This window comes from Carassius carassius, chromosome 2 (assembly GCF_963082965.1).
Source record: "Carassius carassius chromosome 2, fCarCar2.1, whole genome shotgun sequence".
NCBI classification, from domain to species: domain Eukaryota; kingdom Metazoa; phylum Chordata; class Actinopteri; order Cypriniformes; family Cyprinidae; genus Carassius; species Carassius carassius.
This window is the reverse complement of record NC_081756.1, coordinates 4,028,423-4,054,760: the sequence shown is the minus strand read 5'-3', so window position 1 is coordinate 4,054,760 and position 26,338 is coordinate 4,028,423. Positions and strand designations below refer to the sequence as shown.

The window sequence follows — 26,338 nt, the reverse complement described above, 5'->3', positions numbered from 1 at the left end:
TGTGGTTGGGTGTTTCCTTGACTATGGATTTCCATATAATTATTTTGTACAGCAAAACCATGTGGCTTCCTTCCCCGTTTTTGGGGATTGTTACAATACATCCATTCTTTCATAGTTTTCTTTATAGAAAATCATCCATTTCTGATAATAATTCTCAATTATTTTGTTATTTGCACCTGACCGTGTTTTTTTTTTTTTTTTTTTCTAGTATAGGAGATAGAAGAGTCCTAAACCAATTAATGACATGACACAACATTTGGACTGGAGCAGCACTACTCTGAACTTGAAGTGAATCTGAGCCATTTGTGCAAAATGTCCCGTCACTTCACAGAAATCAGCTGCGTGTGATGAATGTATCCTCCCATCCTGGTTACGACAGTCTTAGAACAATCCTCTTATGAAAACAAACAACGTGGGTCATTTGGAACTAGAAGCATTTCACATCCGTGCACGCACACACACACACACACATGTTGTGCATGTTAGGTGTTCTTTGCTCTTTCCTGTCTGAGGCAATTGGTTGTTTCTCAAGTGGTTTATGTCAAGAGGAAGTGAAAGCAGCCCCACTATTAAAAGATATTAATGATAAGGACACTTCTGAGACATTGGGCAGAACTGATTCTATATGTTTACTGCCACGTTAATGTGCTCGGCTGAAAAAAGGTTTACAAGGAATTGAGGTAAGTGCATACATATACGAGTTTGTTTATCTCTCGCTCGCTCTCTCTCTCTCTGTGTGTGTGCAGTTTTACAATACAAGGGGTTCTACAATACAAGATATATTCTTTGGGTAATGTTTTATTGAGAGTAAATTGGACTTGGTGACCGTTTTTCTAGACCTCTGACCTAGTCAAATTTTACATGCTTGTGCTTGAAATGTTCTTTAAGAACTTTACAACATTTAAAATTGTGAGTGTAGCATCTTATCAGTCATAAATATGTAAAATATGGTTAACTCACTTTCAGCAGTAAACTCGTCACAGAATACAGATGAATCATCATAACTGATATACCTAGAAACACAATTCATTCTGTAACACTAACTTTAAGCAAAAAATGTAAATAAAATCAAATTAAAAAGGCAAAATCTGCAACCATAAGCATATTTTAATGGGCAATGATGTAAGTGTAATGGTTTGTGGTGTGCTTGAAAAACAACAGTTCTCAGTGTTTCTTCAGCACCTAGTGCCAGCTTGTGGTATTAAGCTGCCCTGTTAAATTAGAGAAGTAAAACTTTACAATAAGAAAAAATAAAAGAGACTTCAGACTCCTGCAGTATCATTGTACTGCATCTAGATTTTCAGAAAGTAAGAAAAAGCCTCAACTTTGCCAACTCAATGTGTTTTGTTGTAGTCCTACATAAATGTTAAATATCAGTCATATTTATGGGGATTGACAGAAACCAAAAGGGGAACTGCTCTTTGTGTTGGGCAAAATCTCTACTGCAAACACAGCAGGAAAAAAAAAAACTATTTAGACAGATAAATAGATGTACCAAGTGGATTTTGAATGCAGCTTCCAAATAGCAAAATAATCTTTTATATTTGATACAATCACACCTCTAAGATTAGATCGTGCATTGTGGCACAGCATTAGCTGCTAAATTCAAATCTGTGTTCGCTGACTGGCCCTGAGCCAGAGACAGATGCATTGGTGCAGCGCTGCATTATAACTAATCACACTCATTCTGTTGCGCCTATGAATGCAATGGCCAATCAGAGACGTTCAGATGAGTCATGACTGAAACGCAGTGCTTAGCTCAATTGCTCGCTGACCGAATAATCTGGCAAATTCTTATAAATAAGTATAATTTTAACTCTCTTTACTGTTTTGCCCTCTCAAAAATCATGAGTGCATGACAGTGGTGGAAGAAGTACACAAATCAAGTACTAGTAAAAGTTCAGATGCGTTTATAATAAAATAATCCTCCAGTAAAAGTAAAAGTACTTCTTTTTCAATTTTACTGGCCAGATGCCCCTGGAGGAAACACTTATCACTTTGATAATTACTGTAGTTAACATGTTCTGAACATCACATGCTTCCTTTTTCCTCCAGATGTAATCTAGGTGGTTGAATAAAAATATATGGATATGAATAAAAACATTCATATCTGCCTACTCGGTTAGATAATCCAAAAAATATGAAAATTTATATTGTTTATAAACAATATAAAAACAGATATCACATAGGGCATGCGTAGCATTTTAATAAAACTTACGGCAGCTGGGAATTTGAATGTGTATGAGTTATTTTATTTAGTCTGTGTTATTTCAAGGTTTTTTTAGTTTGTTTTAAACTAATTGATGTGTCTGCATCGTCTGCATTCAAGCAATTCAGTGGGCTTAAATAGATCACTCTTTAAAGCAGATTTAGTTCAGAAACAACTGATGGTTTTTTACCTAAATATAGTTTACAGTTAAAACAATTAATCTTACATTTCGACATTAATAACTTACTTTTAACAACATCAGATGCACACACGATCATAAGATCTCCCAGTTCTTACTTATGAATTCAGTTCACTGGAGAATCACACTAAATGGTTCATTTGAATCTCGACTCGAGAACAGCTGCAATCGGATCATTCTAATTATTGGTGCAATTTGTGAACCGATTTAGGTTCATTGAAAGACTCAGCCACCGCTTCTGCGTGTAAAAAGTATGATCTTATGCTTTGGAATGTAGTAAAGTAAAAGTAACTCAAAATAAACTACTTCAGTAAAGGACAGATAGGCCTACTTGAAAAATGTACTTAAGTAAAGTAATGAAGTAAAGCTACTCCGTTACTGACCACCACTGGTGCATGATGCCCCTGATGAAGCATAACTGGGAAATGGATCTAGTTTTTTTTTTTCCTGTCTCTGTTTGTTTTCTCTTCACAGGAAATACGAGAAGCAACACTTGTCTTTAAATCAAATGGCCACTCTTGTTCCTACGAAGCCCTCAGACCTATCTGGACCTGCTCAGTCTTCCCTCGTGACCTCCTCACCTTCCACCCCATCCCTGCCCCTGTCCCATCAGATCAGCATTGCTATCCTGGTCATCGCCTTCGTGTTTGGTTTCCCCGGGAATCTGTTCGTGGTGTGGTCAGTTCTGTTTCGAATGCGTCGCCGCTCCATCACGTGTCTGTTGATCCTGAATCTGGCCATGGCGGATGCGCTGGTTCTCCTGAGCTCCCCACTGTTCCTCCGGTACCTGATAGGAAGGAAAGGCTGGGAGTTTGGAGCCGCCCTGTGTAAGACGGTCCATTACCTGTGCTGCGTTAACATGTACGCCTCCATCTACCTGATCTGCCTGATGAGCATGGACCGCTGGCTGGCCATCACAAAGCCGTTTCTGTCTCAGAGGTTGAAGACTAAGAAAAGGCTCCTGTCCGTCATGGTGGGGATCTGGGTGATGGCTTTTCTGATGGCTATACCCATGCTGTTCTATCGGTACGTCTGAGGGGTTTGTTTTACAGAGACATTGAAACACAAATCACACTTTCTTCAAACAGTAAGATCAGTCAGCACAACATTTGGAACAGCAGATTCATAATATATTGACCCTGACCATTAAACAGATGGATGCCATTGGTCCAACACATAATTCAATGCATAACACATAGGTTAATTAAGATGAATGTGATTGGTCCAGCACGAAGGCTAATTTCAGCCTATCCCTTATGAAAATTAACCATGGTTATACCACGAAAAAAAAACAAAAAAAAAACATGGTTACTATAGTTAATACATGTCAGCCACAAATGTACCATGGTCTTGCTACAGTAACCATAGTTTAACCATGGTATTTGTTGTAAAACTATGGTTAACCAAATGGTAATCAATACGCCAAATTCAAATTCAAAATGGCTCATTTTCGTAAGGGATGGAATGCCAATCCTGACAAAATGAGAAATAAATAAATATACAAAGAAATGTAAAATTTAAGTAAAAAAATAAAAACTAATTTATATATATATATATATAATATCAGTGTTGGGAAGGTTACTTTGGAAATGTAATAGGTTACAGATTACAAGTTACCCTGTTTAAAATGGAATAGTAGTGTAACCTTTTCAATTACTTTATTAAAGTAATGTAATTTATTACTTTTGAGTACTTTTTGATTACTTTTCTAAATTTGTGAAAATTAAAGAATAATAAATAAAAGCATATACATCAACTTAAATGCAGTTATCTAATAAGCATGTGACATATTCTGTAATAAACTCCTGAAACATTGGTGTTTTTTTTAAACTGCTGTCTCTCTGTATATGATCATAGTTTTCTCAAAATAAGTAAAATGCACATGAAGTGACACAGAGCAGTTCTAGAAATTATGTTTATGTGCTCGTGTACTCCTATATTGAGGCAGCAGAGGTTGAAAACACTGCGAGCTTCAGTAGGCCTATGTGTAGTAAATGAAACCATGTCTTTGCCATTAATTTACAGGAGGGGCGGACTGGGAAAAAAATTCAGACTGGAAAATTCAAACTCATGCAAACAAATTCATGGACAAAACTATTTTTTGTATGGACCTGACATAAAAAAGGTGTAAATCTTTAATTTGGGGACATGCAAAATAATTAAAAGTTCTCTCCTGAACTGCATCTTCACTTCCATTTTTCTCTTCAGTCTCTTTATTTTGCCCTGTTATCCATCTCTCTCATGACTTTAATACTCAAGATTGAACAAAACTATACTTTACAATACAATACTCTACAATACTACAATATCTTTATAGAAAAATCCTAATACTGTACACGAGTCATGTTTTTCCCTTACAAAAAATTACCATGCTTTTATTAGCCTATATAAAAGTAAAATAAACTTGTTTTTTTTGCAAATGGATTTGTATTTATTTTTAAATAAATACATTTGTAAAATAATTTTACATTTTTGGTTATCACAGTTTAACAATAGTAACCATTTTCTCTGGATTTATAGTTAAATATTAAAATGTTAATTTTCGTAAGGGTTGTGTTGTCTGTCGTAGCTCCCCCTAAACCTATAAAAAAAAATCTGATTTTTTTCAGCTAAATACCTACTGTAACATTACAACAGATAATAATGATGTCCTTTATATAGTATTTTGAGTGATGACTGGTGAGCAACGTGCTGCTGCTTGATTAAATAAATAAAAAAACAAAGACAAAAAAGCATCTTTACAGATGAAACTGACCTGAAACCCTGAACAGTAGTTCTGCTTCTCTGCTCCAGCAGTCTATTCTCTCTCTCTCTCTCTCTCTCTCTCTCTCTCTCTCTGTCTCTCTCTCTCTATCTCTCTCTCTCTCTCTCTCTATCTCTCTCTCTCTATCTCTCTCTCTCTCTCTCTCTCTCCTCTCTCTCTCTCTCTCTCTCTCCTCTCTCTCTCTCTCTCTCTGTCTCTGTCTCTCTCTCTCTCTATCTCTTTCTCTCTCTCTCTGTCTCTCTCTCTCTCTCTATCTCTCTCTCTCTCTCTCTCTCTCCTCTCTCTCTCTCTCTCTGTCTCTCTCTCTCTCTCTAACTCTCTCTGTCTCTGTCTCTCTCTCTCTCTCTAACTCTCTCTGTCTCTGTCTCTCTCTCTCTCTCTCTCTCTCTCTATCTCTCTCTCTCTCTCTCTCTCTCTCTATCTCTCTCTCTCGCATTGATTACTCTGAGTCTGATCCAAACCGTTTGGCGGAGGCGCGGAGAGCGCGCGAGTCATGACTAACACTTCATGACTTATTAGAGATTTAATTATCAAATGGCCAAATCGATAATTAACCAAAATCGGGAATTGTCCCGGTTCTCCCGGTGTCCAGTCCGCGCCTGATTTTCACAGACGGCAGAACGTGCAGGAGTCATAAATTGCATTTTTGGGGCTTAATATTCACAGACACTAGTCCATGTCATGTTTTGATTCAAGTGTAGGCTACTGACCTACTTTTGATTTAGTCATCCAAAATGTGGCATATTCCGTTCGCGTTAGGCATTTCGTTTTTATGACTGGATTCTACGAACCAGACTGTATTTCCGCATCCCGGAAATTATCAGGGCGGTATGTCTCAGAATAGTCAGTGCAATTTGGGAAAGAAATCAGTTAAATCTGTATGTGGATGTGTGTAGATATTCAAATGTAATCCCCTTTGTAATCGTAAAAAATTTCATAAGTAACTGTAATTTAATTACTCATTTTTTCTTAGTAACTGTAACTAATTACAGTTACAATAATTTTGTAATTAAATTACGTAACGCCGTTACATGTAACTAGTTACTCCCCAACACTGTATATATATATATATATATATATATATATATATATATATAGTACAGACCAAAAGTTTGGACACACCTTCTCATTCAAAGAGTTTTCTTTATTTTCATGACTATGAAAATTGTAGATTCAGACTGAAGGCATCAAAACTATGAATTAACACATGTGGAATTATATATGGAATTATATACATAACAAAAAAGTGTGAAACAACTGAAAATATGTCATATTCTAGGTTCTTCAAAGTAGCCACCTTTTGCTTTGATTACTGCTTTGCACACTCTTGGCTTTCTCTTGATGAGCTTCAAGAGGTAGTCACCTGAAATGGTCTTCCAACAGTCTTGAAGGAGTTCCCCGAGAGATGCTTAGCACTTGTTGGCCCTTTTGCCTTCTGTCTGCGGTCCAGCTCACCCCTAAACCATCTCGATTGGGTTCAGGTCCAGTGACTGTGGAGGCCAGGTCATCTGGCGCAGCACCCCATCACTCTCCTTTTTGCTCAAATAGCCCTTGATGCCTTCAGTGTGACTCTACAATTTTCATACACATTTTTTTTTTTTTTTTCCACATTTTATTGATTTATACATTTACTCATTTTCAAAATTATTTACTTCCACATTTATGTATTTATTTCAATATTTATTTATTTTAACATTTATTTATTTCTACTGTACATCTCTTTGTCCGTAGAGTAATGAGAAGGGCATGTTTTACCTCAGGAATAATAATCGAGTCTAGGGCTGCAGATAACGATTACTTTGATAATTGATTAGTTGGCCAATATTGTTTTTTTTTATTATTCAGATTAAAACCACTATATTCTTTATTTAAATTTTACTGACAAAAAACACAATATTCCACATTCTGCCCAATGTCCTTAAAACAAATGTGCCCACTGAATGATATGAAAACATATAGTGCTTACATTTATTAGGAATCTGTCAAAAAAAAAGAAAAAAAAATTTCTAAAGATGTTATTGTAATTTCTGTAAAAATTACAAACTGGAACAACTAAATAGTATTTATTCACATAATAACAAAATTGGCCTGCTTTGCATTTGGAGCTTGTTTGCTGCCATTGTTTATGTACTTTTAGACTAATTGGGTATCTGAATTAAAAAAAAAAAAACACTATAAAGCACATGACAATTTTTTTTGCCTTTCCTTTACAGATAACAGCAATAATTATATTATAGCATTAAAAATAGCTTACTATTGTTACTAAAAAGCTTACACATAGTGGAGGTCTAACCAATACAGAAAGCTAAAAAAAAAAAAATCTTAATTACAGTACTGTTAGTTAAGAGCAGCAGTGGCACAAACCTTTACAAAACTGGTAAAAAAAAACCCTTTCATCATTTGTCTGAATAAATTTGTTGATCATGTGAATATAGTTTAAATCTCTAGATCGAAAATGAAAACAATAAAGAAAATAGCGACAAATAAAATCACAATAATGCTCTGCAGGAACACTTTGATCACAGTTAGTCTCCTCTTACTCTAATTACTTTATCCTGAGTGTAAAAGCGCCTGATATTTATATTCAGACAATCACACACTGCTGTCCCTTCACAGTTCTTACTCTCATAAATAACTCACACTGCATGTTGACCTTTAAACTTCAATATAAATGTTAAACAACAGATAATTCAGATAATTAATGTTTTTGCACTGAATATTGTCTCCCTCGCCTCTCTGCAGTGTTCCTCTGTGTGAAGCGCCGGCGATATGTCAGTAAAGATTTAAAACTTAACACAGACTGTCAAGATGGGCCTTTATGCATAACATTAAAAGATATGGATATGACCGTTAACTAAGGGGTTTTTTTTTTTTTTTTTGCACCGAGGATGCACATTACGAATAATGCATCAGATTGAAGCTTAAAATAATTTTCTTGCAGGAGCTCGATCTGTTTCTTCCAATATTTGTAGATGTATTTTGTCTAAAAGATGTAATTTTGACTAATCGATAATGCGAATCGTTGATGATTTTCATTATCGATGATAATCAATTTTACCGATTTGTTGTTGCAGCCCTAATGAGTCAAGAGTAGGCGAGGCAAGTTAGAGTGACACCTTGTGGTGCTCAATCAAGTTGTAATATATATGATGGGCCTGTTGTTGTGGAATGACGAACTTAAAATCTTATATCAAAGGTTAAGTCATTTCACATATCACCTTAACTGTATGTAGCCTATCCTACGGTGCCCCGAAAGGGACATGCTGGTGGGAAAAATACGGAGCGGAGGGAAACAATATTTTTCTAATATTTTGCATTCTCTCGCAAAACCAGTTGAGTTTGGACAAAGACTTCCTACTTACTTTACAGCTTGCAGTGTTTCACCGAATGGACGACTGAATTCAGTATTATTAACATTAATACTTAATACTATTAATAAGCGCAGGTTGATGTTCTGATGATTTGAGCTACCCTGTCCGATTGTTGCTACCATTTGAAACAGTAACTAGCACAATGTGACAACAAAAAAATGCTTCCCAATGGATTATGCTTTATTAAAGAGCCAGTAAGATGAAAATTCTAAGCTTTTTAAGAACATTCTAACAGCTATCACTGTTTATAAGTCCTGTACAACAGGTTTAAATCCATGCAAGGTTAAAAAACATTGTCATTTTCTCAAAATATCATTTTAAAATGCTGTTCAAAAGATTCAGTTTCCTTAAACCCCACCATTCGGTAGCATGCTGTGTTCTGATTGGTCAACTGGTTACTACACTTTACCTCACTAAAACCATGGTTAATTTTCGTAAGAGAAAAACATCATATCTACATGTCTTTTATCATTCATCCAAGTAATAAAAACGATGACACACACTAACATTTTCATATTCATGTAAGCACGTACATAACCAAACTGAGCACACAACTTCACGGTAAACAATGCATTAGCATTAACATATAGTGCTAGCGCGACATACTGATAAGACGCTCTGGAGAAAACAAACACATAACTTCATAATCATTCTTACAGGTTGTGATTCGGAGATGCTTGTTGGTCCAAATAAAGTTGGTAATGAACCCTCTTTTATGGCCAAACGCTTTGAAAATCCCGGCTTGAACTTACCGAGATTAGAAAAGCAGTCATCAGTGAAATGTTGTGAACACAACAAAAGGGATTTGTTGTACTGCTCTGGTATTGTGGTAAAAATGAATTTTAGCCATTGGTTCTTCTGATCTTCATTCTTTGGCAGTGAAAATAAAACAAACTTGCCTTTACAATTAAAAACACACTGTCTCCTCGACATGATGCTATCACACCAACTACTAACCAGAGCGTCTGTGTGGGGGGTGGGGCAGGTCAGAGTTTAGTTTCTCCCAAGACGGTAGGCGGAGATTATTATGCAAAGTGTTCTCGTTACGTCCAAAGAGATGGGCAAAAGATTTGAAATCTATAACAACTCGTTTCAGCGATTCAGAGTCGACTCCTTACTTTAGAAGCCAATAACTTTATAAATCGTGTACTTTTTGGTTTAATTACTTTGCACATTGTTTACACTGATGGACAGCTACATCATATACTGTAATACAGGTAATTTTTGATTTCCCATCTGTGTGGCTCTGTAACGTCTACACCTACACCGACCCTAAACCTACACTTACACTATCAATTGAATTACAAGTATCAATTGAAAATCATTTGAAATTTGTAAAATGTCACTTGTAAAATCTACCTACCCACCATAAATCCACGCCATTGTTTGATGATGATGTTGACATAATGAAACAAATACATTTGCCTTGTAGATGTAGGATAAAAGATGGTAAATTTTGTAAACATGGTAAATTCTAATTGGTTACCTTTACTTAATATTTTCTCGGAAATGTTATTCTGCGATTCTTATTACGATGTAGTGTAATGATATAGATTTTAGTGATGGAAATGTGATGTATTATGTGTGTGTGCAACGGCTCATCAGCTTTGATATTCACTATACTGCGCTCATCACACGAGGAGGAAGAGTTCACAGCCTACATTTCAAAAACTGTACTTCATAAGTGATTGAATACTGTCAATCAAGAACTCGAAGAAGGGTAATATAAATTAAATATATAAATAATCAAAAAAAGTACTGATTACTTATGTTGGACAGTTGGACAGCATATAGGCAAACATAGTTTCATGGATACCTTTTTTTTATGTTTTGGCGAACTGGTAGCCAATTCGAATGAATTTGTGTGATCTCATACATATTCATACAGTCTACTTACGCTCCAGTGATGCTTGTTTTAATGTTATGGCCTAATGCTTACCTTTCTGCCCTTACAAATGTTATCTCTGCTAAAAAAAAAAAAAAAAAAACCTTGCTAAATACAGCCTTAGCTGGTTAGCTGGCTTTAACTGGTATTTCCGGCCTGGTCTTAGATGCTCAGCAGGTGGCTTTTTAGAGGGGTTTTTACCACTTAGCGTAGGCTAGTTTTTGCTTTAGTTTTTTCAGCAGGGATGTTTTAGTATGATGATCATACATATTTATATGAAATCACCTCTTCGTGAAAGATGAGATAAAGTTTGTTATCTCTTAACAGTTTCACGATGCAATCTTGGAAGTTTGAGTCATATTCACATTCAACTTTGTGAATATATTATTATTCTTCATTTTCTGCTTGCATCTTCCCCCAACGGGCACTGGATGTCATTGTAACATCATAAAGATGTTGAAGTGCTAAGCTGCACAGATGTAACATTTTGGCTGGAAATGAAACTGCATAAGGCAGACGTAACACTTTAATCTTATGGCATTTAACAGATGTTGGGTTATAGTACATTAAACTAAATTGTATAACAAAACTATAGTTTCCGAGTTGCAATTACCGATCTTTTGCACCAGTTAGGAACTTGGAAAATGTTTCTTTATGAAAATAAAATACAAAGTACAATAAATTATGCAAAATGCCAGTTCAGCTTCCATAGCAGAATGTTATTTTTGTTGCATATCAGTGTTCTGTTACTCAAGATCTTCTAGTGGAGCAAAATAGTTAAATAATGTGCTTTATAAAACCAGATAAAACTAATTGTGGCAATAATAAAGTGGCATTTCACAGAAAAATGGCATGAACAGATTTTAAACTCGAGTTGGAATTATAATAAATGATGAATGGAGTAAAAATTGAATACCTCCAGAACTCTTTATCAACAGCCAGGAGTCCAGGACTGAAACTATTGGTTTTTATATAATTGTAACCCTTCTCCTTTTGTCCCAATCTGTCTTGTTGTTTTCTTCTTTGCACCTATAGTTCTGTGTTGCCAGTCTCTACGAATGTGTCCATCTACCTGTGTAAGCCGTACCACTGGGAGAGCAGCGCTCATGAAACCTTTCAGTACCTGATTGAGACTGTCCTGGGTTTCCTGCTGCCCTTCAGCTTCATCCTGTTCTGCTACCTCTCAGCGATCCGTCGGCTGCGCAGCGCCATGTTCCACCGCAAAGGAAGAGGAAACGCCCTCATCCTCCTCATCATTGCTGCCTTTACCGTCTTCTGGCTGCCGTATCACCTCATCAACATCCTGCAGGTGAGCAACACCTCACACTGGATGATTCCTTTAATATCTCATCGCTCAAACATCACATGAATACATGCCTGAAAAAAATAGCCCTGAGAGCACATGTGCATCACAGAGACATCTATTTGACTGCATTTACATCTGTGAGATGTATTTTGTCGTGTTTGCTCATCTTCAATATGTCTATAAGAGATTTTCTATCAGATGTCAAATAGACATTTAGAAGATGTCTTTAAGATGTTCATGACTGCATATATGCTTGACTTGATGATTGCCTTTAAGGGTCACTTATAGCGATTTATTAAATGTTTTTTATGTGTAAGGTGACAAATCATTTATGAAGTTATTTGAATAATCATTCTGATTGGTCAGTTTACTAATGAGGAGTTTTTAAGATGTTCATGAACTAAAATAATACCCTTTTACATTATAAAAGCCTTTGAGCTATGCACATTAGTGGATGAATTAAAAATAGCATTTAGTTTGATCACTGGAGGCTCAGCATCCCTTGCATACTCTAACAGACAGTCAATTGTTTTCGTATGTGTGAAACCAGTAGGCTATGTTCAATAAGGTCAGTTTTCAAGCAATTCTCTTTCTTGTTGTTCTGTTCTCACAGGTGATTGGTCTGATGCAGGGCTCCTCCTCTTCTGTTTTAGCAGTGGCAGTAGGAGCTCGTCCCACCGTGACGGCGTTCGCCTTCATTAGCAGCAGCGTGAACCCAGTCCTGTACGTGTTTGCTGGCAGCTCTCACATCCGTCAGGCTGGTCTGGGCTTCATGGCCAAGCTCTTTGAGGGAACCAACTCGGAGTTGGCCTCCTTCCGCAGCAGTCGCAGCTCTAATACAGAGAGCTCTGTTTTCACCAAGCTGTCCAACAAACTGAGTCGCAAAGGGGACAGAGCGAGAGCAGAGACCCCTGGTGTTGAAGTCGAGGCCATAGCAGCCATGCACAACAGAAATGAGATGAAGACTCTCACCACCCTGCATTAAAGTGCTTGTATCATACATTCATTCCCCTGAGGTTCGTTTTTAGAAAACATGAACAGATTTGCATGTGAACACATCCTCATTCATTTGCTTACGTCCATTACACATTAAGACCTAGTAAGACCTAGAGACTGAACTATATTTACATCTCTGATGTGAAACAGAAGCAAACACTGGGTGTTATTGTTCTAGTCAAATTCCATTACATTTCATTCACTATTATTCATATTACTTTGAATTCTTTTTTTTTTTTTTTTTACTTTCTGAAATATTTTAAAATGAACGTCAATTAAATGTTGTTTATTATCATGGGAAGCAAACTGTAAACATTTTTAACAATAAATGTATATAATGATTGTTTAATTGTGCTCGTTCTAAGGCTCTCTTTTTGTAAAAGTAGGTAACAGGGAAGTTACTGTATGCCTCAAACTTTAAACAGGATTTTTTTTTTTTTTTTTGGGGGGGGGTTATCAGTTCAATTATCATTCTGATGTTATATAATATATAATAATGACAATAAACTACATATTAATCATATAAAAATCATGATAAAAATAAAAAATAAACCCTGCAGCCTGACATGGTAGAAGTTGTGTGTTATTTTAGGCAGTGAGGGAACATGGCTACAGGTATACTCCAGGTATTCTCAGCTTAATGAAACACAAAGATAAACCGCTCTGAAAGTGTTTGCAGGGTTCAAGTCCACTAGGTGTGAAAACACACATAATGTCAGGTGTTCTAATGTAACTCAAATTTAACCAGTCATTTATAATCTGAGACATGATAAAAAATGAAATGTGATAAAGAGAAGCCACAACAGCTACAACCCGAATTCCGGAAAAGTTGGGACGTTTTTTAAATTTTAATAAAATGAAAACTAAAAGACTTTCAAATCACATGAGCCAATATTTTATTCACAATAGAACATAGATAACATAGCAAATGTTTAAACTGAGAAAGTTTACAATTTTATGCACAAAATGAGCTCATTTCAATTTTGATTTCTGCTACAGGTCTCAAATTAGTTGGGACGGGGCATGTTTACCATGGTGTAGCATCTCCTTTTCTTTTCAAAACAGTTTGAAGACGTCTGGGCATTGAGGCTATGAGTTGCTGGAGTTTTGCTGTTGGAATTTGGTCCCATTCTTGCCTTATATAGATTTCCAGCTGCTGAAGAGTTCGTGGTCGTCTTTGACGTATTTTTCGTTTAATGATGCGCCAAATGTTCTCTATAGGTGAAAGATCTGGACTGCAGGCAGGCCAGGTTAGCACCCGGACTCTTCTACGACGAAGCCATGCTGTTGTTATAGCTGCAGTATGTGGATTTGCATTGTCCTGCTGAAATAAACAAGGCCTTCCCTGAAATAGACGTTGTTTGGAGGGAAGCATATGTTGCTCTAAAACCTTTATATACCTTTCAGCATTCACAGAGCCTTCCAAAACATGCAAGCTGCCCATACCGTATGCACTTATGCACCCCCATACCATCAGAGATGCTGGCTTTTGAACTGAACGCTGATAACATGCTGGAAGGTCTCCCTCCTCTTTAGCCCGGAGGACACGGCGTCCGTGATTTCCAACAAGAATGTCAAATTTGGACTCGTCTGACCATAAAACACTATTCCACTTTGAAATAGTCCATTTTAAATGAGCCTTGGCCCACAGGACACGACGGCGCTTCTGGACCATGTTCACATATGGCTTCCTTTTTGCATGATAGAGCTTTAGTTGGCATCTGCTGATGGCACGGCGGATTGTGTTTACCGACAGTGGTTTCTGAAAGTATTCCTGGGCCCATTTAGTAATGTCATTGACACAATCATGCCGATGAGTGATGCAGTGTTGTCTGAGAGCCCAAAGACCACGGGCATCCAATAAAGGTCTCCGGCCTTGTCCCTTACGCACAGAGATTTCTCCAGTTTCTCTGAATCTTTTGATGATGTTATGCACTGTAGATGATGAGATTTGCAAAGCCTTTGCAATTTGACGTTGCGGAACATTGTTTTTAAAGTTTTCCACAATTTTTTTACGAAGTCTTTCACAGATTGGAGAGCCTCTGCCCATCTTTACTTCTGAGAGACTCTGCTTCTCTAAGACAAAGCTTTTATAGCTAATCATGTTACAGACCTGATATCAATTAACTTAATTAATCACTAGATGTTCTCCCAGCTGAATCTTTTCAAAACTGCTTGCTTTTTTAGCCATTTGTTGCCCCCGTGCCAACTTTTTTGAGACCTGTAGCAGGCATTAAATTTTAAATGAGCTAATTAAGTGGATAAAAGTGTAAAATTTCTCAGTTTAAACATTTGCTACGTTATCTATGTTCTATTGTGAATACAATATTGGCTCATGTGATTTGAAATTCCTTTAGTTTTCATTTTATTAAAATTTAAAAAACGTCCCAACTTTTCCGGAATTCGGGTTGTACTTTTTTATTTATTTATTTTATTATTTTTCGACACCACATTTTTTATAAACTGTCCAGACAGCAAGAATATTTAAGTCTATTGGACCTCAACTATACTGAAAGTTCTATAAACTGTTGTTTCAACTCAAAAACACATGCTGAAACGACTGCAACACACAAAGAGAGAAACTTATATATACAGTACATACCAAAAGTTTGGAAACATTACTATTTTTAATGTTTTTGAAAGAAGTTTCTTCTGCTCATCAAGCCTGCATTTATTTGATCAAAGATACAGAATTAAAATGTAATATTGTGATATATTATTACAATTTAAATAATTGTTTTTAAATTTATTATACTTTAAATTATCATTTATTTCTGTGATGCAAAGCTGAATTTTTAGGATCATTATCACATGATCCTATAGAAATCATTCTAATATGATGATTCATTATCAAAGTTGGAAACAGTTCTGCTGCTTAATATTTTTTCAGAACATGTGATACTTTTTTAGGATACTTTGATGAATAAAAAGTAAAAAAAAAGAAGAAAAAAAAAGAAGCTATGTTTTTAAAATATAAACATTTTGTAATAACAATATACACTACTGGTCAGTAATGTTTTTTTCTTTCTTTTTTTTAAATAAAATCAATATTTTTATTCAGCAAGGATGTGTTAAATTGATAAAAAGTGATAGTAAAGAAAATATATTATTAGAATATATATTATTAGAATTTTTTTTATTATTTTGAATAAATGCAGTTCTTTTTAACCTTTTATTTATCAAATATATTAGACAGCAGAACTGTTTCCAACACTCATAATAAATCAGAATATTAGAATGATTTCTAAATGATCATGTGATCGACTGATGTTACATGTGACACTGAAGGCTGGAGGAATGATGCTGAAAATTCAGCTTTGCATCACAGGAATAATTTTTTTTTTTTTTAAGTATATTCAAATAGAAAACTATTATTTTAAGCTGTAATAATATTTCACAATATTACTGTTTTTTTCTGTATTTTTGATCAAATAAATGCAGGCTTGATGAGCAGAAGAAACTTCTTTCAAAAACATTAAAAATAGTAATGTTTCCAAACTTTTGGTCTGTACAGTATATACTGATATGTACACAGAAGAGCACACCTCTTTCCTCCTTCTTCCTTCTGCTGAAACTTAAGTTATTATGTAAGATAATTATTTAAAAAAGTGATGAGTGAAAATGAAGTTAAAGGAAGTGAACACACAAGCACTTGTTTCCTCACATGAAGGTCTGTGTATCCTTTCACTCTTAATATCTGCTGCAGATGAAGTTGAGTTTGTCAGTTTCAGGACGGCTGATCCAGCGCTGATCTCCTCCAGACTGAACTGCTCCAGATCTCACTGTGTGTTCACAGTCCTCCTCTGATGTGCCGTTCCCTGGAGCCCAGTTCTGATAGCACACGGTCTCTCCACTCACCCAGAACCAGATGCCCACAGTGCAGGAGTGACGCAAACCCAACCACAGCTCTGCAGTAGACGCCAGGTGTACCACGTTCATCACACGACGCTGAATCTCTTGTGAATGAACCGAGACCAGATCCACATGATTCTGTCTGCAGTATCTCAGAGCTTCAGACCACGTCAGATTCTCTCTGATCACAATCAGTTTATCTGGAAACCAAACAGAGCACAAGCAGAAACTAGAGAGAGACTGATCAAAAACAACATCAGAACAAACACTGTGGATGAATTTGTCATGTCAGACATGTAGCGGGAACTTTAAGAGATCTGGAGGAGATGATGGGTTGTGTGTGTTTCGTGAGGATCTACTCACCTTCATGACACACAAAAGGAAACTGGTTGTTACAAGAGATGTCAATCCATCGTCCCTGAGCGCTCTTTTCAACAGCTGTACAGTTTTCATCACCTCTAACATTATTAGGTTCACCAGTGTTCCAGTATCTGAATGAAGAGTCACTCCGATCTGACCACTGCCATGAGTCTCTGAACAGACCGATCCAGACATATTTTTCAGATGGGTGATTATCACTAATGATCTTCTTAACCTTCTCATTCTCATCCTGGTTTCTCACACTGACCAGATCAGTGTGATTCTGTCTGCAGTAACTCTGAGCTTCTCTCCAGTTTTTCTTCTGTTTGATAAAGACGAATCCTGCGTTTGCTTTAAGAAAGACAAATGTACAAAGATTCATGAATCAGTTTGTTCATTATTCTTTTAGCTGCTTTCTGGTTTGGATGTGAACAGGAGCAGCGGTGGAAACATCAGAAACACGTCTCTCAAAGACTTGAGCTGCTTCTTCAGCTGGTGATTTATTGAATATTAACTATATTTTCAGGATTATATTAAAGATCTAATATGAAGTAACTCTGAGGAACATTGTGATGATTTTAAAGCTCTCTCTATTGATCCATTATGAACACTTGACTCAGACACAAAGAGCCGATGAGAGAAACATCAAACAGAGGAAGATATTACACTGCAGCTAAATATGATCGTTAACATTCATTTGTACTGTAGATCACTAATTTATAGATTAATAGTTAATAAATTGTTTTAATGGAGTACCATGAACTGGACTTGAGTTCATGTACAAGTAAAATAAAGATGTTACAGGTTTGTATTGAGATACAGAAGACTGAAATAACAAACTTTATCAACTCTAGTCACTGCTATGTGTATTTCTTATAAACATTATTATTATTGTCAGATGATTATTGGGTAACACTTTAGAATAAGTTTCCATTAGTTAATGTTAGTTAACTACATTAGTTAACATGAACTAAGCAAGAACAATCCTTCTACAGCATTTATTAATCTTAGTTAATGTTAATTTCAACATTTACTAATGCATTATTCCAATTAAAAGTTGTGCCTGTTATCATGAGTTAATGCACTGTGAATTAACATGAACTAACAATGAATAACTGTATTTTCATATCAGGTTAATAAACAGTAATATGTGATGGGATTGAACTATTGAGATGAATGCATTTTTGATCTACATTGTATATGATTGGTCCATTGATCATGTGATTTGTATTATGCTTGTTCTTTTAACACGTCTGTTGATAGACTAATCACTGACCTAATGTCATTGGTTGGTTAGAAAAAGAGGTGGAGACTGTTGCCCTTTAAGACTGTGCTTGAGAGACTGACAGGTGTCTCGTTTGGATTGCATCACTGAAAGTCGACGCCCTGTCGAGTGTTGTGCGCCAGTGCTGGCATCTGAGAAGGAACACAGGAGCAGTGATAACCGAACATTTTACGGCTGTGCAGAAAACCATGAGTTTAAGTGTTGTGAAGACGCCGACGTAGAGCAACCATGGGCGCAGCTCTTGGAGACAATTGAGTCATCGTGTGTTCGGAGAAGAAGCAACAGCGGTGAGCACAACAGCGGCTAGCAGAGTAATCACGTTGCACAGCTGTGGGGAAACAGTGAGTCAGCGTGTGTTCGGAGTCGAGTGCATCAGCGGTTGGTGAGCACGAAGGTGACTAGCAGAGTAACCACGTTTGTACAACTGTTTGTAGACAAGCAATTCAGTGAGTGCTGTTCGGAGACGAGTGAGACGGCGATGGAGGGTTTGTGCAACGCTGGAAATTGACAAACTGGGGTTGTACTCACAAGATGACTGGGTAGCAGTGACCACTACCCAGTCATCTTGTGAGTACAACCCCAGTTTGAAGATCGTTTGCTGGATGTTATTGTGACCATTTTTGGCATCTAATTAATAGAGACTAAGAACTAATTGCCAGTATACTAGCCATAGCTCTTATTTTTCCTTTTTTTAGTGGTGTGACTTAATTGGTTGCAGTGTATATTGGTTGGTGTGGGTATTTGTGTGCACAAGTGAGAGTGGTAGTAGGCTACGTTAGCTTTTGCTGACATTGGACTGGAGATACTTGTAGTTGTTTTTTTATTTCTCTCTAGTACACGACTGGCTGGATCTGTGGAGACCTATGTGTGGTGGGACCAACCCGGGACATTCATTCGGTTGACCATAGAGACATCATATCAGACTGTGCTGAGGACTGCATCTTTTTGATACTTGTTTTAATATCTAGATCATCCTGAATTTATGGTAATAATATATTTTGTAATTCAATCTACTACTGTTGAGTGTCAATCGTGCCCAGCCCTCAGCGAATAATTGAATTGGCTGAACTTGAGTCCTGGGTTTTAGTAAACAACCTAGGTAGTGTAGTCGGCTACTTTTATGTAAGTGGGGTTTAATATCAACAGTGTTGGTGGTAGAAAGAATTATAAGACAAGCCCTTGAACCATCCCACTTCATGCCACGCCACATCTGGCGTAGTCGGCAGGGTTATCTGTGAACCTGTGTGAGGGACTGAGGACGTTTTGACACTCACATGGTAGATTGAACTAGGGTAAAAATGTTGATGCCAGTTAAAAAAAGAAAAGAAAGTAAAGATTTTATAAGGTGCTTTGGATGGGAATGCAAAACGAGAGATAAGCATTTTGGCAGAGGAAGAACGTGATAAGTTGACCAAGATTTTTGAACAGTTAGATGCTCTGTATGTAAGAGAAACTCCCTTGCCTATTCTCCGGTCACAATTTTTTAGCTGCAGACAGAAGTCAGATGAGTCTTTTAAAGCTTTTGTTTTACGGTTGCGAGAACTCTTTCCGAGGTTTCAGCAGGGCAGCCCAGAGGGAACCCTGGTGGAAGATCAGCTGAAGGAACAGCTATTGCTGGGGATGGAGGATGGGCCGATGCAGAGAGCCTTGAAGACGTATGCCCGCCATCACGTAGAAGGGACCTTTGCTGAGCTGCACCAAGAGGCGTGCGTTATTGCTGGAGGTTGAGTATGGCCATGGGAGGTATGAGACTGCATGTGCTGCCATAAGTCAGCTTGATACACCGATTCCACGTCCATATAGGCCTGACTGGAAAGCATGAATGAGTTAAAGCGTGAAATTTTGGAGGAAGTCAAGGGCCAGATTCAAGAGTTGACTCAGGAAGGGGTAAGAGAGTTGAGAACTTCTAATCGTGCAAGCCCCTGTAAATCCTGCATCCGTGCAACAGCCAGCTTTTTCTGTGCCTAGAAGGAGAGAATATCAGTCGATTAACCGATGGGACCCTGATGGTAGACTCATTTGTCGACGCTGCCAGCAACCAGGTCATGTGGCCCGTCATTGTAGAGAGAACAGAGAGTCCAGACAAGCTTTAAACGAGAATGCCCTGTTGTAGAGGTCCAGACAGGGTTACATGCTCCAATCGATAATCAAGAGGCCTATTCTTTAATTGAAAACCACTACTTTATTGCTAATTGTCCTCTAGTGGATTTTGTGATTCAGAACGTTCCTTGTAAAGGCCTGTTAGACACGGGGTCGCAGGTATCTTTTAATGCAGCAGAGTATGCTAGAAGAGACTTTTCCTAGCTATAGATTGGGTGATACCCCTCTGTTGACACTGAGAGCTGCAAATGGTCTTGAAATTTCTTATGTGGGGTACGCATTATTGGACTTTGAAATGGCAGGCATCCAACTTCAGGGAGGGGGTGTTGTGATTGTGAAGGACGAATTTTCCACTAATCCCTTAATTATTGGAATGAAAGTTATCTCCTCTTGGTGGAATGCTCTTTTCCAGGGATCTGCCCAGTCTTTGTCATTTCAGAACCCTACAGAACCGCAGGTGTGGAAACAGGCCATGGCAACATGTCAACGTGTTGCTGCTTGGGCTCAAGATGATGGGTTCCTGGGCTATGTGTGGCCAGCTAGTCATCGCAGAAGATGGATTCCACCCCAGATAGAGGTCATCGTGTGGGGCCGTGTCCGAATAGGCCGACAGAACCGCAGTTGCTGTCGATTGGTGGAGCCCCTGTTAGAGCTGGACGGCTTGGTCGCTGTCCGGACTGTGGCCTTCATTGAGGATGGTAGGATTCCTATCAGATTGTGTAACTTGCAGCCTTATAAAGTGTCTGTAGGCCGGTACCAGAAGCTTGGTCGGCTGTATGAAATGTCTGGTGTGAACATTTATGGCCTGTTACAAACCCTCTTTAGTCTAGAGGAAATAAGGCGTGCAACACTAAAATATTGAACACGTACTGGAAAGCACCTCACACACAAACATATCTAGTGTAAGAAAGATGATAGTTTATTACAATGATAATCAATTTGACAAGGACACCTCAAAGTAATTGATTATATACACAATTTATGCAAACCAAAGAAAAAGGTTCACAAAAGAAACAAGGGTAAAGAGAAAAGAACTAGACCGTGCCAAATCAAAGAAATAAGTAAAACCAAAAACCAATCTTACTAGAAGAAAACAAAACAATATGTATTCTGACTAAATTAACAACAGAGACAAAAAACAAAAGATCTCCAGCGTCAAAGACGCCCTAAATAAACTACTCTTACTAACAAAACGAAAAATACAAACAGTGGCACAGGTCAGTAAACTAGTGTTCTAGACACAATTGATGACTCAGTGTAGCACATGTATATCCAGAGATGTATAGTAACGAAGTAGAACTACTTCACTACTGTACTTAAGTACTAAAAGGCGGTATCTGTACTTTACTAGAGTAATATTTTTTTCTCCTACTTCCACTTTTACTTCAGTACATATTTTCGATGAGTTTAATATTTTTACTCCGATATTTTTTTTATGTGCTGCATCGTTACTCGTTACAATTATAAAAATGTTACGAATCATTCCATTACAAACAGAACATCATTGAGCGAATCAAGCGATTAAGAAGACTGCGCGTGCTGACTGAACTGCTGTGAAGAGAGAGATGAACACCGAGCCGTGCCAGATAATGACTCGTTCACGAGTCAAGAGCCGGTTGCATCGTTTTCGGATCATCAGTACTTCTTTCTGACAGTTCGATTCAATAAACCGGTTGAAGAAAACAGTTCACCGGTTCTTTTGCGCTCGACGTAATGGCGTCATTGGCGTTGACTGCAAGCCTTCGGTTTACCCACGCTCATAACATTAGCACAGAATCAGTTCAGAATCAATCAAAAGAATCAGTTCGGTTCAGACGCTCTGTGTGTCGGTTTGCTTTCACGCTGAATCACACATGCGCAGTATCATCAGCTCCTCGGTTCACGAATCGGACACGTCTGACAGAAACGGTTCTTGACCAATGATCTATAATATAAGTTATATATATAGATCAGTGTTCTTGACTCATGAACGAGTCAGTCTCTTGTTCGTTATCTGGCTTGGCTCGGTGTTCATCTTCAGTTCTCTCTTCACATCAGTTCAGTCAGTGTACTGTTTGAGTACATGAATTACTCCGGGATATTGGTTTGTTTGAACTCAGAGGGAGTGTCAGCCACAGTAAACAAGTTAACAGCTTAAGTCATTTGTGGATTAATGCGTATTAATGCGGAGACGCGAACCGTTTAAAACAATTCAGTTCGATTTGGTGAACGGTTTCAAAAAGATCCGGTTACATCGAGTGATTCATTCGTGAACCGGATATCACAAACTGCTTTGTTTTGAACTGTCTTACAACAGACACGGAAGAGAAGACAATGCTGAATAAAGTCGTAGTTTTTGCTATTTTTGGACCAAAATGTATTTTCGATGCTTCAAAAAATTCTAACTGACCCTCTGATGTCACATGGACTACTTTGATTATGTTTTTCTTACCTTTCTGGACATGGACAGTAGACCGTACACACAGCTTCAATGGAGGGACTGAGAGCTCTCAGACTAAATCTAAAATATCTTAAACTGTGTTCCAAAGATAAACGGAGGTTTTACGGGTTTGAAACAACATCAGGGTCAGTTATTAATGACATAATTTAGCAAATTGGGCGAACTAACCCTTTAATCTGTTTTTTGTTTACAAAAAGTTACAGTCAAATGAATTGTGATTGTCCTTTAGGTTAATCATTTGAAATAGTAAAAACAATATGTTCAAACTTTTGACTACTTTCTTTAATAATTACATAATACAATACTTGTACTTTTACTTTCAGTACTTGAGTAGTACATTTTCAAATAGACTACTTGCAATACTTAAGTACAAAATTCTTTGAATACTTTAGTACTTCTACTTAAGAGCACTTCAACTTCTACTCAAGTCATTTTTTGATAGAGCACGTGTACTTTTACTCAAGTCTGGGTCTCTAGAACTTTATACATCTCTGTGTATATCATGTGATATCTCAGCTGTTCTGTTCTCTTCCCCGTTTAATACCAGACCAAACCAGCAGAACAAAATAAATGGTGAAATACTCACAGAGAAAAGATAACCCAAATGAGCCTCAAATACCAAGTTCTCAAAGAACACATTTCTCAAAACACTATAACGATACAGGTTAGGCAAACATGCACAAATGGATCAAGTGCTCTAGCAAGCCAAAAAAACTGTTGCTTTCCACGCAGGTGCGCTCTTTAAAGGCACATGGCGCGCCCTCATTGGTGGAGCCACGTTGAATTGTCACCAGGCATTACGATGATGGACAGGTGAATAAACCAATCAGGTAGCCGCATTATCCTGCTAGAGGTGAAAATACAGAGAGAAAAGGAAGTGGGGGGGGGGGGGACTCCAAACAAATAACATAGGACGTAACATGGCCAAAGAGATCTTGAGTTGACTTCGAGTACAGCTGGGGTCGTCGATATTCGTGTGGTGGAAGATGGAATCCCGGAAGAGGAGGTAACTGTTGATGGGGTGAGTCCATTGATGCTTGGATCTGAATTAACTGATCAACAACGTCAAGTTTTTGATGCACTTGTGAGGAAGTGGAGTGGAGTGTTTTCTAAGAATAAGGATGATCTGGGGTTTAATTAGACTGTCCAGCATACGATCTATACTGGCACTGCACCTCCTGTCCGAGAAAAGTCTCGCCCTCTACCCTCAATGATGTATAAGGAGATGAAACTACTGCTGGCCGGTATGTTGGAAAGAGGTATAATTTCTGAGCGATGAGGGCATTCTTGGGCCTAGCTGGCTATTATAGACGGTTTATCACCAATTTTGCTCGGCTGGCACAGCCATTAAATGCCTTGTTAGGAGTTCCAGTCAACAAGAAGTCAAATAATTATAGGAATGAGTGGACTGCGGAGTGTCAAGCTGCATTTGAAAAATTTAAGATCTGTCTCACTCAGGCTCCTATCCTAGCATTTGCTGATTTCTCTCTGCCATTTGTTCTTTATACTGATGCTAGTCACCAGGGGCTAGGAGCAGTATTATCGCAGGTCCAAGATGGGCAAGAGCGAGTGAACGCGTACGCAAGTCACAGTCTCCATCCTGCGGAACGGAATGATGTTAATTATAGCTCTTTTAAGTTGGAGTTGCTAGCTTTAAAATGGGCCATGACAGAGAAATTTAAAGACTATCTGACTGGAGCAAAATGTACTGTGGTTACAAATAATAATCCAGTGGCCCACCTACAGACCGCGAGACTTGGAGCGGTGGAACAGTACTGGGCAGCCCAATTGGCTAATTTTGACTTCACAGTGAAATATCGAGCTGGGCGTGAGAATGCTAATGCTGATAGTCTGTCCAGGTTCCCAGTAGATCGAATGGCTCCTATTGAGGTATGAAGAGTTGAGGCAACAGAAGATGCCTGTCAGCCAGTAACTGATCTCCCAGATGTTGATGAGTGGCGTAAGAGCCAAGGTGAAAATGAGGAACTTCAACAGTTATGGAAGTATGTGGAGTCAAGTAGTGTACCTTCGACCATGGAGTGAGCCAATATGTCTCTAATGGTGAAACAACTACTTCGACAGAGCGTTAAGCTTGTGATTCAAGATGTTGGTGTTTTGTATAAGAGAATGATTGACCCCAGTACCCATGAGTTGCATCTACAGATTATCTGTCCTGCATCTAGACGTGAAGAAGTATGGCGACGATACCATGATGCGTTTCTCGTTTAGTTTCACGGACACTTTAAAGGGTCAGACACCACTTTTTCTAGCCTTTGAACCATCCCCCTTCGTGCCACGACACAAATACATGTGTTGTTCATTGTTTGTTCATGTTAATTAATACATTAACATAAACTAATGGAACCTTAGTGTAAAGTGTTACCGATTATTGTTATGATTATAAATAATTAGAGCCATATCAATATCTCTCTCTGTGATTTATTTCTCTCTAGTCTCTTTAACTGTAGGTTATCATTGTGACACATTACCCCATAGTGTGGTCTATTATTTTCTGGAAAAAATTGTCTATACAGAAATTGTTTTAACAATGAAAGTGAAAAAATATGCAGGCACCTCTATATTCATAATCAAATTAAAATAATGGTTATTATTGCATAAAAATGTGATCTTTGCACATCTATAAATGATTGGTTGTTGAATTTCTATAAATTAATTTTAAATAGCTGCACTCACTGTTGTTGCAGATTAATTGCCAGTTATCACTACATCTTAAATCATGCCATTCTCCATTTTCCATCCCAGCGCACTCATCACTGCCATCAGGTTGTCCAGTAGACCAGTTCAGATAGAGCGCAGGTTCACCTGAAGACCACTGCCATTGATCACGACCCGTCTTCTGCAGCCCAATCCAGAAACGTTCATCAATCACACTCTTCATCAGCTCCTTCATGTCGTTCATGTTGTCAGCGGTGGCCAGATCTGTGTATTTCTCTCTGCAGTATATCTGAGCTTCAGTCCAAGTCTTGTTCTCATTTATAAAGTGATACTGACGCTGAACACATTCAGATACGGAGCAGAGAGCTGTGAAAGAGAGACGCTGCTTTAATGCTTTTCAGAACAGGATCAAACCTGATGAAACTAGAAACCATTAATAAAACCACAAACACTCACCAACGAGAAGAAGAATGAAATATAGAGTTTGCTCCATTTCTGAGGAAGAAACATTGAAAAATTCAGAATCTCTCATAATAATCTTAGTGAAACATTAGGATTAAAAAAAAGCATCTTAGCAGCATAATATGATTCACAACAATTTAGACAATATTAACACCTCAAAGTTTAATTTTAGTTGAAGAATGAAGATGTGAGTTGTTCTTACTTTAGAGGTCGTGTGTTTCTGAGTCTGATGTTTCTGTCTTCAGCTTCAAACTATGTGATGATTATATCTGCTCTCATCCGTCACTTCATTTGTTTATTATTTGTGTATTTGTCCACAGAGCAAGAGCGGAGTTCCTGGTGGTGAAGACTAGACCACAGCAGACGAGCACAACAGAGATGAGATGAATACTCTCACCAGCCTGCATTAAAGTGCTCAAATCATGCATTTATT

General features: G+C 37.7%; 3 protein-coding genes across 3 annotated transcripts in view; 1 reads left to right on the top strand and 2 right to left on the bottom strand.

The window, feature by feature from the left end:
- The window catches only part of LOC132100596 (macrophage mannose receptor 1-like), a 124,150-nt gene that overhangs the window by 79,490 nt on the left and 18,322 nt on the right, over positions 1 to 26,338 (bottom strand). The window lies entirely within an intron of this gene.
- On the top strand, positions 523 to 12,755 carry ltb4r (leukotriene B4 receptor). Its single transcript, XM_059505820.1, has 4 exons — positions 523 to 680; positions 2,883 to 3,434; positions 11,464 to 11,737; positions 12,348 to 12,755. Exons 2-4 carry the CDS (start codon positions 2,917 to 2,919, stop codon positions 12,717 to 12,719), a joined length of 1,164 nt encoding a protein of 387 aa, XP_059361803.1. The 5' UTR covers positions 523 to 680; positions 2,883 to 2,916; the 3' UTR covers positions 12,720 to 12,755.
- Positions 16,254 to 26,128, bottom strand: LOC132100639 (macrophage mannose receptor 1-like). The gene is made up of 5 exons (XM_059505824.1): positions 26,108 to 26,128; positions 25,900 to 25,938; positions 25,462 to 25,809; positions 16,946 to 17,293; positions 16,254 to 16,782 (listed from the first exon to the last, which is right to left on the bottom strand). The coding sequence occupies exons 2-5, from the start codon at positions 25,934 to 25,936 to the stop codon at positions 16,421 to 16,423; spliced, it is 1,095 nt and encodes a 364-aa protein (XP_059361807.1). The 5' UTR covers positions 25,937 to 25,938; positions 26,108 to 26,128; the 3' UTR covers positions 16,254 to 16,420.

Coding starts and splice junctions, on each gene's coding strand:
- LOC132100639 (XM_059505824.1), bottom strand. CDS start 25,936: ATGGAGCAAACTCTATATTTCATTCTTCTTCTCGTTG. Junction 25,810..25,899: donor TTTCATTCTTCTTCTCGTTG/GTGAGTGTTTGT, acceptor TCTCTTTCACAG/CTCTCTGCTCCGTATCTGAA. Junction 17,294..25,461: donor GCAATTAATCTGCAACAACA/GTGAGTGCAGCT, acceptor TCTTTCTTAAAG/CAAACGCAGGATTCGTCTTT.
- ltb4r (XM_059505820.1), top strand. CDS start 2,917: ATGGCCACTCTTGTTCCTACGAAGCCCTCAGACCTATCTGGACCTGCT. Junction 3,435..11,463: donor ATACCCATGCTGTTCTATCG/GTACGTCTGAGG, acceptor TTGCACCTATAG/TTCTGTGTTGCCAGTCTCTA. Junction 11,738..12,347: donor ACCTCATCAACATCCTGCAG/GTGAGCAACACC, acceptor CTGTTCTCACAG/GTGATTGGTCTGATGCAGGG.